The sequence below is a fragment of the Cornus florida genome, unplaced genomic scaffold (assembly GCF_030987335.1).
Source record: "Cornus florida cultivar Cherokee Brave unplaced genomic scaffold, ASM3098733v1 CherokeeBrave_3.0.0_Hap2_Chr01, whole genome shotgun sequence".
Lineage (NCBI taxonomy): Eukaryota > Viridiplantae > Streptophyta > Magnoliopsida > Cornales > Cornaceae > Cornus > Cornus florida.
Window position 1 is genome coordinate 96,008,282 of NW_026775571.1, and position 10,711 is coordinate 96,018,992.

Below are 10,711 nucleotides of genomic sequence, written 5' to 3' on the forward strand. Positions count from 1 at the left end.
TTATTTTTCTTTTTTTACATGTTCTAAATTAGTTGTTCTTTTTAAAAAGTCAAATCAATTTTTTTTTATATTTTCATTATTGTCCTATATCTTTTTAAAAAAATTCAAATTTTGTAATTATGTATATTTAAATTAAAATTAATAATTTAATAATTTAAAAAAAAGACAATACATTAATTATATTTCTCCCTTAAAAATTATAAAACTAAAGATGCAAGAGACCGAGGTAGTATTCATTTTGGAATGGAACTCCTTCACGTGGGAACAGCATCACTCAACATCTCGAGTCTTTTGATGAAGTCTTCGAACTTGACTTGGCTACAGAGATGACATTAATTAGTCCTCATCATGCTCTCATATCAATCATTTGTGCATTAATTTTTTTTTCCTTTTTTCAATTAATTAAATACCATACCACACTAAACACAAAGATGACGAATGAGATTTACAGATTCTGTTAAACCCCACTGTTCAACCCAAACTAAGATGCAGTCAAAAACCCGTTCAAGAAAAAACGCATTAAATGTAGAATTGGCGCTTAAGACAATAATATTTTTTTAAGTTAATATCGTGAACTCACTAGACAAGGCTCCTTGAACCCATTCTATATTACAAACTTAGGGTGTAAAAGTCTCGCCCCAAGAATAACACCGGATGAATCGGAAGACAAGGAAGGCTTGTTAAAACAGTAATATTGATTCTTCTCTTACACTTGAATTTAAGGTCAGCTTTCATGTGAAAATAGCAAATGTTGTACCTAGACAACAATATCATATTGGGGATAGACCATTACAGTAGAAATACATTTTTGTTATGTTTAGTTCCCAAACACAACATTCTATCTTTTCATTTCCAAAAATACCCTTCCCGGATTGCATGAACTTTTTAACATTATCTTGGACATAGTTCAGTAATTGATGCTTCATTCAAAGACCACGGCTCAAGCACATTTGGAATGCCCAACTCTGTTCTGCTGTGAACAATGAGTGGAGGTTTCTGAGGCAACGGTAGGGTAACCGACTCACTGTTGAGCATGAAAAGTATAGATGCCATAGAAGGCCTAGCATCCACGTTTTCTTGAACACACAATAAGCCAATATGGATGCATCTAATGACTTCATTCTTTGAACAAGAATCTGCCAGAGTTGGATCCATCAATGCCAAGGGTGTCCCTTCTCTCCAATGTTTCCAAGTCTGTGACACAATATCTCAAGTGATTTAGAATATATATATGTATTACTTTTGTTCTTCAATGTTGAGATGCATATTAGCATTGACAAAGAAAAATACCAACAGCAACGTTTACTTTGCACTTACATAGCTCAGAAGATCGTCAGCAACACTGTCTGATTGGAAGAAATTACTGTTCTTCTTGCCGCTTATAATCTCCAATATTGAGACTCCAAAGCTATAAACGTCCGACTTTATGGAGAATTTCCCATGCATTGCATACTCTGGAGACATATAACCACTACAAACCAACACCATCACAGAATCAAAAGTGAGAACACAACAAGGAAGTTTGGTATAAAAAATTCCTATGCTCGCCTGCCTTTTCCTTCTTAAAAGTTCCGATTGAGATCAGACAATTATAATTTCATCCATTAAACTAGAGGAAAACAGATGCAGTAAATCGAGGGCTTCAGAACTTACTATGTTCCAGCAATTTTAGTCGTCTTCCCTTGAGTTTCATCAACACCAAAGATCCTTGCAATTCCAAAATCTGAAACTTTTGGATACATATCCAAATCTAGTAGTATATTGCTAGCCTTTAGATCACGATGTATAATTCTAAGTCGAGAATCTTCATGAAGATAAAGAATTCCTTTAGCTATGCCTCCTATAATCTTGTATCGTGTTGGCCAATCCAATTGTTTTCCTCTTTCCGGATCTACACATTGATAGACAAGCTAGCATCAAGGACTATTATTTTATATCACAGCATTATAATATGTTCCAAAACCATCAAATAGGCATATATTCAAAAGACACTAGTGTCTGTGATTTTATTTTATTTATTTATTTATTTATTTTGATAAGAACAAATGTCTGTGAAGTTGTAGAACTCGAAATGCTCCAAAGCATTTCTTTAAATCCAACTAACAAATCTGGAAATCTAGGTATTTCAAATTCATGCAAGTTCCCAAACACAACCTAAATGAAATTCTCAAATTTATACCAAGGAAATCTCAAAAATCATAAAAAAAACAGAAAGAAAACCTTCCTACAATAGACTAATCAGTGTGTCTATTACTAATGAGAATGGTTAAGGACAAAGCAGCTTTTTGAGTCTTCTCAAGAAACTCATCCCTACCTCGACTAGAATAAAAATCCCCTTCTTTCTGATAGGGATGAGTCAGAGCATATAGCAGGGGACCAATACAGTAACTATCACTAAGCACATAATTTTAGTGTAATATATATATGCACTTTCTAAGATCTTGCTCTTATAAAAAGCAAGAGTTTTGTGCATTAAATTGCTCTTATATGTGTTGAAAAGTTCATACCAAATAGAAAGTAGTCAAGGCTTTTGTTTGAAACGAATTCGTAAACGAGTATCTTTTCTTCTCCTTCCAAGCAAAATCCCAACAGCCTCACTAGATTCCTGTGCTGTAGTTTGGCTACCAATGCAACCTCATTCTTAAATTCCTTTGCACCTTGCGTGGAACTTCTAGATAACCTTTTCACAGCTATCTCTTGTCCATTGTAAGGAAGTGTTCCCTAAGTATGTAGATAAAGAATGAAATTTTCACTAGTTCAAAAAATTCAAAAACACGTGAAAATTTGGAATTGCATATGGCATTCTTGAAACTCGATTCTTACCTTGTAGACAACGCCAAATCCACCTTCACCAACTTTGTTATCATCAGAAAAGTCATTTGTGGCGGCTCTGATGGTTTCCAAATCAAATTGCATGGACTGCACAGTTTCTATCTCACCTGCAACTATACAACCATAAAGTAAATGTACTGATATTTGTAGTTGCGATTACTACTACATAACAAATGGTTCACACACATTTGTAGTTGCGATTACTACCATTCTTTTTTCTTATGACATAGTCTCTCTTCCTTGCTTTCCTCCTTTTGCACCAGAAGCCAATCGAAAAAAGCATCACCATGACAATTATTGTAACAACAACAGCAACAATTATTACTGATGTACTGACTCCATCTTTTCCTGCATCAACCAAAAATTAGTTCATTCTATTCGAACCCATAAAAAAAAAAAAAAAAAAAAAATATATTGCTTCTTAATAATTGATTTCGCTAACACTGTAATGATGATTCAGAAAGCAAATATTTTCAACTCTTTTCATTTCCCAAAAAAAAAGGTTAATGAACTAAATTCCCTCGGATTCCAATTTCAAAACCCCTATTCACTACTCTCATATACAATCTAAAAAGATAGGATGTATAAGTTGGATGATGAACACGAGGATTTTACCTGGCGGAGGAGCGCGGCTACCTAAGTTGCTATAGAAGCGATAAAACTCGTAGCGAATATTACAGCTTGGAAACAAAACTCTTGCACCTCTCCTTTCCTCACAGCGGCTTGTCACATACGAGGTAGCTTCTCGAAGACACTCGTAGCAATTATCAACAGATAGATCCGGCATGCATTGTGCAAGGCTGTACAATTCTTCTTGTGCCATGAATTCGGTTTTCTTAGTAGCAAACTTCATACCAGATTGATCATTTGCAGCCAGAGTGGCCAAGTCTTCCAACATCTCTCCTAACACCTGCCTAAATCTCTTCACTTCCGTGACATTCTGTTCGTTACACTTATACTCCGATCTTGAGAAGTTGTATTGGTTCGAGTAACGAATCAAGCACTTCTCTGCCCAAACTTGAGCCATTTCTCCATTTGGGCACATTTGTACCATCCCTATCCTTGCATTGACCACACAATCTTGGCATCTCTGGGGGGTGGTGTCACCGCGACAAAGGAAGAGGCCGTAAGCTATGTTTGGAGGGTCATGGCCGACTGAAGAGTTGTAGAATCTGTTGGCTGTGCTGGCGTTTGACAGTGTAGAGAGGAGGAGATTGAGATTGGCTTGATAGGTGCTGTTAAGAGTGGTATTAGTGGTTGTACTTGAGCAGAAATTAGGAATACCAGAGCTAACTTTTTCAATTGAGAGGACAAGCAAGCAAAGGGTGCAAAGAAAGAGGAGGGTTCTTGAGATATTGAAGGAAAGCATTGTGGTGATCAAATTATTTTTAATTACTTTTAGTCTGCGATCACCCAAATATGTTTTTTTATTAATGAGTAATAAACATAGAACAATATATGTTATGATTTGAATGTGCTTCAGAAAGTGAAGGGAAGGTGGTGTGAGATTAGCTCCACTTTTCGTTAAAAAAATAAAAAATAAAAAAAAATAAAAAAATGGGTGGTGTGAGACCTACCACTGCACTCGGTAGGTCCATCACCATATATGTATTATATTATTATGATTTGATTGTGCTTCAGAAAGTGAAGGGAAGGTGGTGTGAGATTAGCTTCACTTTTCTTTTAAAAAAAATAAAAATGGGTGGTGTGAGACCTACCACTGCACTCGGTAGGTCCATCACCTTCTCAAACTTTTTGAATTTGTGGGTTAAAAAAAATTACTTATTCTCTTTTATATTTGGAATTCGCTGTTGAAAATGAAAAATATTTTTTTTTTTTAATTATACATAAATTGACTAAATCGATCAACTAAAAAAAAACAATCCAATACAGTTATCACATATTTTCGTGACTTCTGAAATAAATTTAGTATCATTTTTCTCAATAAGTACGTTGTGTTCTTTGAAATAAAATCTTAACTTTACCCCTGTGACCGGTGGAATTTGATTATTTTAACTTTAAAAAAATATATATAATAAATAAATAAAATTGTAATGAAAAATAATAATAAAAAAAAAAACAGATACTTTTTTTTTTTTCCCTTAATCCGACAAAGAAAGAACACTAATCAACAGAGGAATGATCTGCTTGTCGAACATCTACTATATTTTTGCAATCCCCTCCAATTGTAACTCTGAGAAACCTAGTTCTTCACCAGTTCAGGTCGCTGACAGTGAAAAGACATTCGCGGCAGTCATTCACTGGAAAAGAAAAAAAAATTAAAAAGTAAATAAATAAAGAAAGAGAGAGAAATGACATGAAAATAGGAACAAGAGTCACATGTTTTGAAACCCTTGTTTGGCTGGCTTGAATGATTTGACTGGATGATGTGGGCTCCAGAAATTAGTGGGATGAGAATATTGTGTTGTGGGGACATGAATAGTAAGAAGGTTTTGCATAATTTTTGTTTTTACATGCTTTATCTCGAATGTTGTGTACAATTTTTTTCCACGTGAAAAATACGTACGATGATAATTGAGATTTACATCAGCAAATGCAAGGTGATGATTAAAAAAAAAAAAAAAAAAAATGCAAATAAACTTTAGGGTAAAGTGCAAATAACCCCCTATCTTTTAGTCAATTTCACAAAACCCCCCTAACTAATAATTGCCCCCTAAACTATCAAAAAAATTCACTTTAAGGACAAAATCAAATATCAGGGTCACCGGAGGTCATCCAAAATGTTAGATTACTAGACTACCCTTTAGTGGAACGCTGCCGTTTAATTGTTTTAGCACCTGATGTTGTTGACGTGGCAAATGCAATTTGAACATCCAATACTATTAGGACAACACATCACCTTATCACCAATAACCCTTAACACAACTGCCAAACACGTCCTTAGAGTACTTATTTTAGCCCCAAACACGGTCTCTCTACAGAACTCTCTCTCTCTTTCTCTCTTTCTCTACGCTCTGTCTCTTTCTCTACACTCTGTGTTACGTTTTCCTTCTCTGTTGCCGACGATATCGCCTACCAATTGCAACCTTCGGCAGTCGACGAGCTGGTTCTTCAATAAATTTCAACGGGGTTATTGTGATTGCGTCGTAGATTCTTAAAGCTTCTCGCCGGTGGTCATGAAGTTTGATGTTGGGCTCTCACCCGTTTTAATGGAAGTCATTATGCTCTTGGTAGCCTAAAATTGTTGGGTATTTATTTTTATTTTTTTTCCAAATTATTGATTTAGCGTTTGTTTGTTTCTTTCCGTGGCTTGGCCCTAAAATTTGTGTGTGTTCGGCAATTTCCACCATCGTCGGCGCCTCCCCACACCACCACTCAACAATCATCTTAATACTGTATCTACCTCGTCTCTGCATCAATTTAATTTTTTTTTTAATAGATCCCTCTGTCATCAATATTTTCCTCCCCCTTAAAAACCTATTGCACAAGGGAACTTTCTATTGCAACCCTCAATATCGCAATATATATATATATATAATTGAACAAAGGCCTGTTAGATGTTAGATCAGGGATCTTGTATACCATATTGATTTGTCCGATCCAATAAAATGAGGGTAAGGAATAGCTAATTCAACACGTACTTGGTTTTTTGGAAAACAAAGAGAACCCACAAATGTTAAAAGGGTTCTTACAGTGTTAATGGTGGAGGAAGAATAGTTCATATTGGGGTTTGAACGTGGAACATGCAGTTGGAGTTATTTAGTTTTGAGTGGATTGCAGAGTGTGACCATGGTGAGACTTCCACAGAGAGGTGATGATTTATGAACGAAAATTAGGGTTAACAAATGGATAATTTGTGTTTTTATTCTTTAATTATCGAAACAGTAATAAGGGTAGCACTGTCATTTTGAAAATATAGCCCAGGTCACATGATAATTGGATGACGGAATAGTGTAGCCTGGCTTTTTTTTGCAAAAAATTAGATAGTTTAAGGGGTTTATTTTTAAAATAGAAGTTTAGGAGGGTTTCTTGAGAGAGAGAGTAAAGATAAGGGGGGTTATTTGCACTTTACCCTAAACTTTATTCAAAACTAAAAATTAGGGTAAACTAACCGTTGACGGAAAGCCCAACGAGGAATTGATAAGGCTAAATACCAAAATACCTTGTACATGATGACATGACACACTTACCCATGCACATCATCTAAAATGACCAATGTGACCATTCTGAAAGGACAAAATTACCCCTTGTCGTCTTAATTTTTCATTCACACCGTATTCATTTAAACTATATTTATGCCTCTCTCTAAAATTTATTTTTTCTCCTCTCTTAATTTTTTTCTCTCTCTAGTTTTACCACCACCATCAAATTAAGATTTCATCATCTTCGCTCTTCCACACCCTTTTCACCAACCAAACAAGCACCGACATCTCTAATAACCAAAAACATCACAAAGTCATTACTTTCAAATTTATTAACAAACTCTCAATTAAACGAAAATTACAACCTATGAGAGCCAACCGAGGTTCATCTTGTAGCAATAAAAATCTTAGGATCAACACCCCAACATTAACTCATGATCTTTGTTTGCACTTCAAGATGTAACTCTCTAAAAATCCCAACCATAACCCCAAATTATTGATGACAAGAAATTACCACCGGTTGACCAAATCGGTGTATTTTGGGCAATAGCCAATAGATCAATTTGGCCTAATAAAAAGTGAGGAGGAATGATAAACAATTAGATTTTTTGTCACAATTCGAGTGGAAATCCACCATCCCTTCTGGTTGATTGACCTTTCATCGCTTACCGTTTCTAATTGATAGATCCACCACAACAATTGAAAATTGACGGGCAAAAAAATGTTGACTCTTCAGCCAAAATGGAATAAAAAAACTGTCAAATTTTCGGAGCCACCCTCATGTTTCATGACGTAAACTTTTGACATTTTACCTCCTTCGGTCTATGGAGAGAGTTTTAGGCTTATTTTGATCATTGGGAAATGTTTTCGAATAAAAAGGGTAAAGTGTCACATTTCAAGATTATTGGTAAGGTAGTAGTCAGAGAGAAATTGCACCATTAAATTAGAACTTAGCGCAATTTAACAATGATAGTGTGCAGGGATGGTAATTTCTTCTGATTTGGCGGGTTTTCGTTTCACTCTTAATAGGGCGAATTTGGTAGTCCTTTGAATTAGTTTAGGCGAATATGGTAAAATAATTAAACCCGAAACGAGTTTGAGGCGAAGGTGGATTTAGTGATAACTCAGTCTCCATTCCAATTACCGATGTACCTTTAAAATATATATATTTTGCTGCAAGTATTAGTTAATATATTAATATTTACTACTTAGTAATTTAAAAGTAGAGCTAAATTATATATCATCCAAATTTGAGCACATTGGACCAGTTTAGTAGGGTTTTTTTTTTTTAATAATAAAAGTAGCATAACTCGCTCCAACTCCGTAATTAAACAGAGTACGCAGAACGGAGTCGATACTTTGTTTGCCGAAGTAGGGACGGAGATGGTATACCAATTACAAACCTGTCAGTGGGGGTGGAGTTAGTATGACAAAATTTTTAACAAGATGGAGTAGGGTTTAGCTAACTCCGCCCCAACTCCGCCCCATTGTCATCCCTAACAGTATGCCACAATTTGAAAAGTTAACAATTATTTCCGTAATATACTAGAAACGGTAACTTGAACTCTCCCCGCGAAAAATGCAGGTTGTCGTGGTTCTGGAAGTGTTATTCATTCACCTCCCAAAAGAATAACCACATTTACATAGTAGGTTTGTCTATGGGATCTTCATGGACGCACAAGAGCACTATATGAATGCATCTTACAACTCCCACGATGGGTCATAAGCTCCAATTCTCTTTCTTCATTCCATAGTCTCCAAGCCCGTCAATTTGGGAAATATTGATCAGTTGCCAATATTTGCTGATTTAGAGGAAATATTAGGGTTGCTAGGTTTGTTATTCTGAAAATACAGTTTTTAGATAATTAAAAATCAGAAAATTATACAAAAACTCTGTTTGGTTCAGTTTTCTGAAAACTCGGCTATAAAGGCTTGCTTTTTTTTTTTTTTTTTTTTTTTTTTTTTGAACTGTTTTTTATAATTTTCTGAAAAATGTTCTCTATTTTCTGAGCACTGTTTTTAGAATTACAAAGCAAACAGGTCCCGGAATGAAAAACATACCTATGCGAGAAGAATATGAGACATACGCACACGGTATGCAAGAAGAGTATGAGTATGTAATGTTTGATGTAAAAGTATAAACATGTACTGTTTGCTGTATATATATATAATATTTCACCTGGCAAGGAGAATTAGTAGTTAGTGGAGTTAAGAGGAAAAAATTTGAACCTAGAATGATAGGGAAGGGGCACTTAAAGGCTTTTTAAAAGTACTTGTTTTATTTTATTTTTTTATTAGGGCTCCGTTTGTTTCGACGTAAAATATTTTTTTTCCCAGGTAAAATAATCTTTTATTTTTATTTTGTCAGTGTTTGGCAAAAGTCTACGTCGAGGTTGAGGTCAAGTCAATCGGGCGGGATATATAAAATAACTTGCCGAAAATTGATGGACAAGTTATTTTTATTAAATTTTAATATTTTTTTTCTTCGTAAATATTTTACGACAATCAAACACTAAAAAGTAAAAAAATATTTTCTGAAAAATATTTTACGTCTGTCCAAACAAATGGAGCCTAAATTGTGTAAAATAGTGGATTGGGTTGGCCGTCACGCACAATAATTGAAAACTTTAGTGTACACGTGCATCTAAACTCGGTTTGTTAGACTTGTGAACAAACTTGTTCAACAAGTCTGTTATATTTCTTATTTTTATATAAAAGATTCTAGCCCATATAGTATAATTTTAGCAGTATAATTTTAGCCCAAACCTAAGTTTCAAGTCATATGCAATATGATTATATGAGCCAACGATATAAACATACCCTACTAAATGAGAGATGCCATTTCTCTTGAAAACCTACGACCAGCGGACATCCATCTCCAATATTCTCTCAAATCTCTCACTATCCTCTACCGGTTCATATATGGAGTTTGTAATGGGTATGATTATATATATATATATATATATATATATATATATATATATATATATATATATATTAAAGTTATAAAGATTTTTTTAAAAAGCAAGTGGGCCCCACCAATATATTAAAAACATCACAACGGCCATAAGGCCATTACATATACCCGTTTCTCTCTCTCTGCGTCTTGTCCAGAAGCTTCCCTTTTCTTTTTTTCTTTTTTTTTTCTTTTTTTTCTTTTCCAATTTCAAGCTTTGATTCCTCTTTCCATACTTGGAATTTTTGAGTGCCGCTTGCGGCAAATCGAAGAGCACAGCGAAATCTACGTGTGAGTACCAACAATTTCAGTTTTGGTGCACTCTAGGGAGTTCGAAATTCTAGGGTTCTTGGGCTCAAATTAGGGGTTTTCATCAATTTGAGGTAAGGTTGTTCTAATCTACAACTTCTTGGCTTTGTGAATTTTTCCCCATAAATTTGATCCTAAGCATGCTAAATTTTGAATTACCTAGCTTGTTGTTGTTGTACTTATGTGTAATTAAAATGATAAATGTATTCCATATGTTAATTGAGTTCATATACATGTCTATTTTTATTACGGTAAATGAGCATGCTTAGTGTTTGATATGTTGTATGTTTTATGATTGTTTATTTTTTTATTTATTGCCTGAAAAATATTGATGCTATGGTTATAAATAAATAAATAAAATAAATGAATGTTTAGAAATTCTTATTGAATTGTGATGATGATGTAAATGGAATATGTGAAAGCCTCTAGTTGAATTGATAAATTGAAACACACACATTCATGCCTTCATTGGGAAAGAGAAAGGGGGAAAAATATTTTTAGAACAAACGAA

The 10,711-nt window shown here is 34.5% G+C and overlaps 1 protein-coding gene across 2 annotated transcripts; it reads right to left on the minus strand.

Moving 5' to 3' along the window:
* Positions 1-657: 657 nt before the first annotated feature.
* On the minus strand, positions 658-4,287 carry LOC132307769 (cysteine-rich receptor-like protein kinase 44). 2 transcript variants are annotated; one of them, XM_059805633.1, is made up of 7 exons: positions 3,448-4,287; positions 3,040-3,180; positions 2,824-2,939; positions 2,508-2,721; positions 1,654-1,891; positions 1,318-1,471; positions 658-1,194 (listed from the first exon to the last, which is right to left on the minus strand). In XM_059805633.1, the coding sequence occupies exons 1-7, from the start codon at positions 4,199-4,201 to the stop codon at positions 892-894; spliced, it is 1,920 nt and encodes a 639-aa protein (XP_059661616.1). In that variant the 5' UTR covers positions 4,202-4,287; the 3' UTR covers positions 658-891. The 2 variants fall into 2 exon arrangements, with proteins under 2 accessions (XP_059661616.1, XP_059661609.1); XM_059805626.1 differs by having other exon boundaries at positions 2,824-2,945; positions 3,448-4,286.
* Between the last annotated feature and the right edge of the window lie 6,424 nt (positions 4,288-10,711).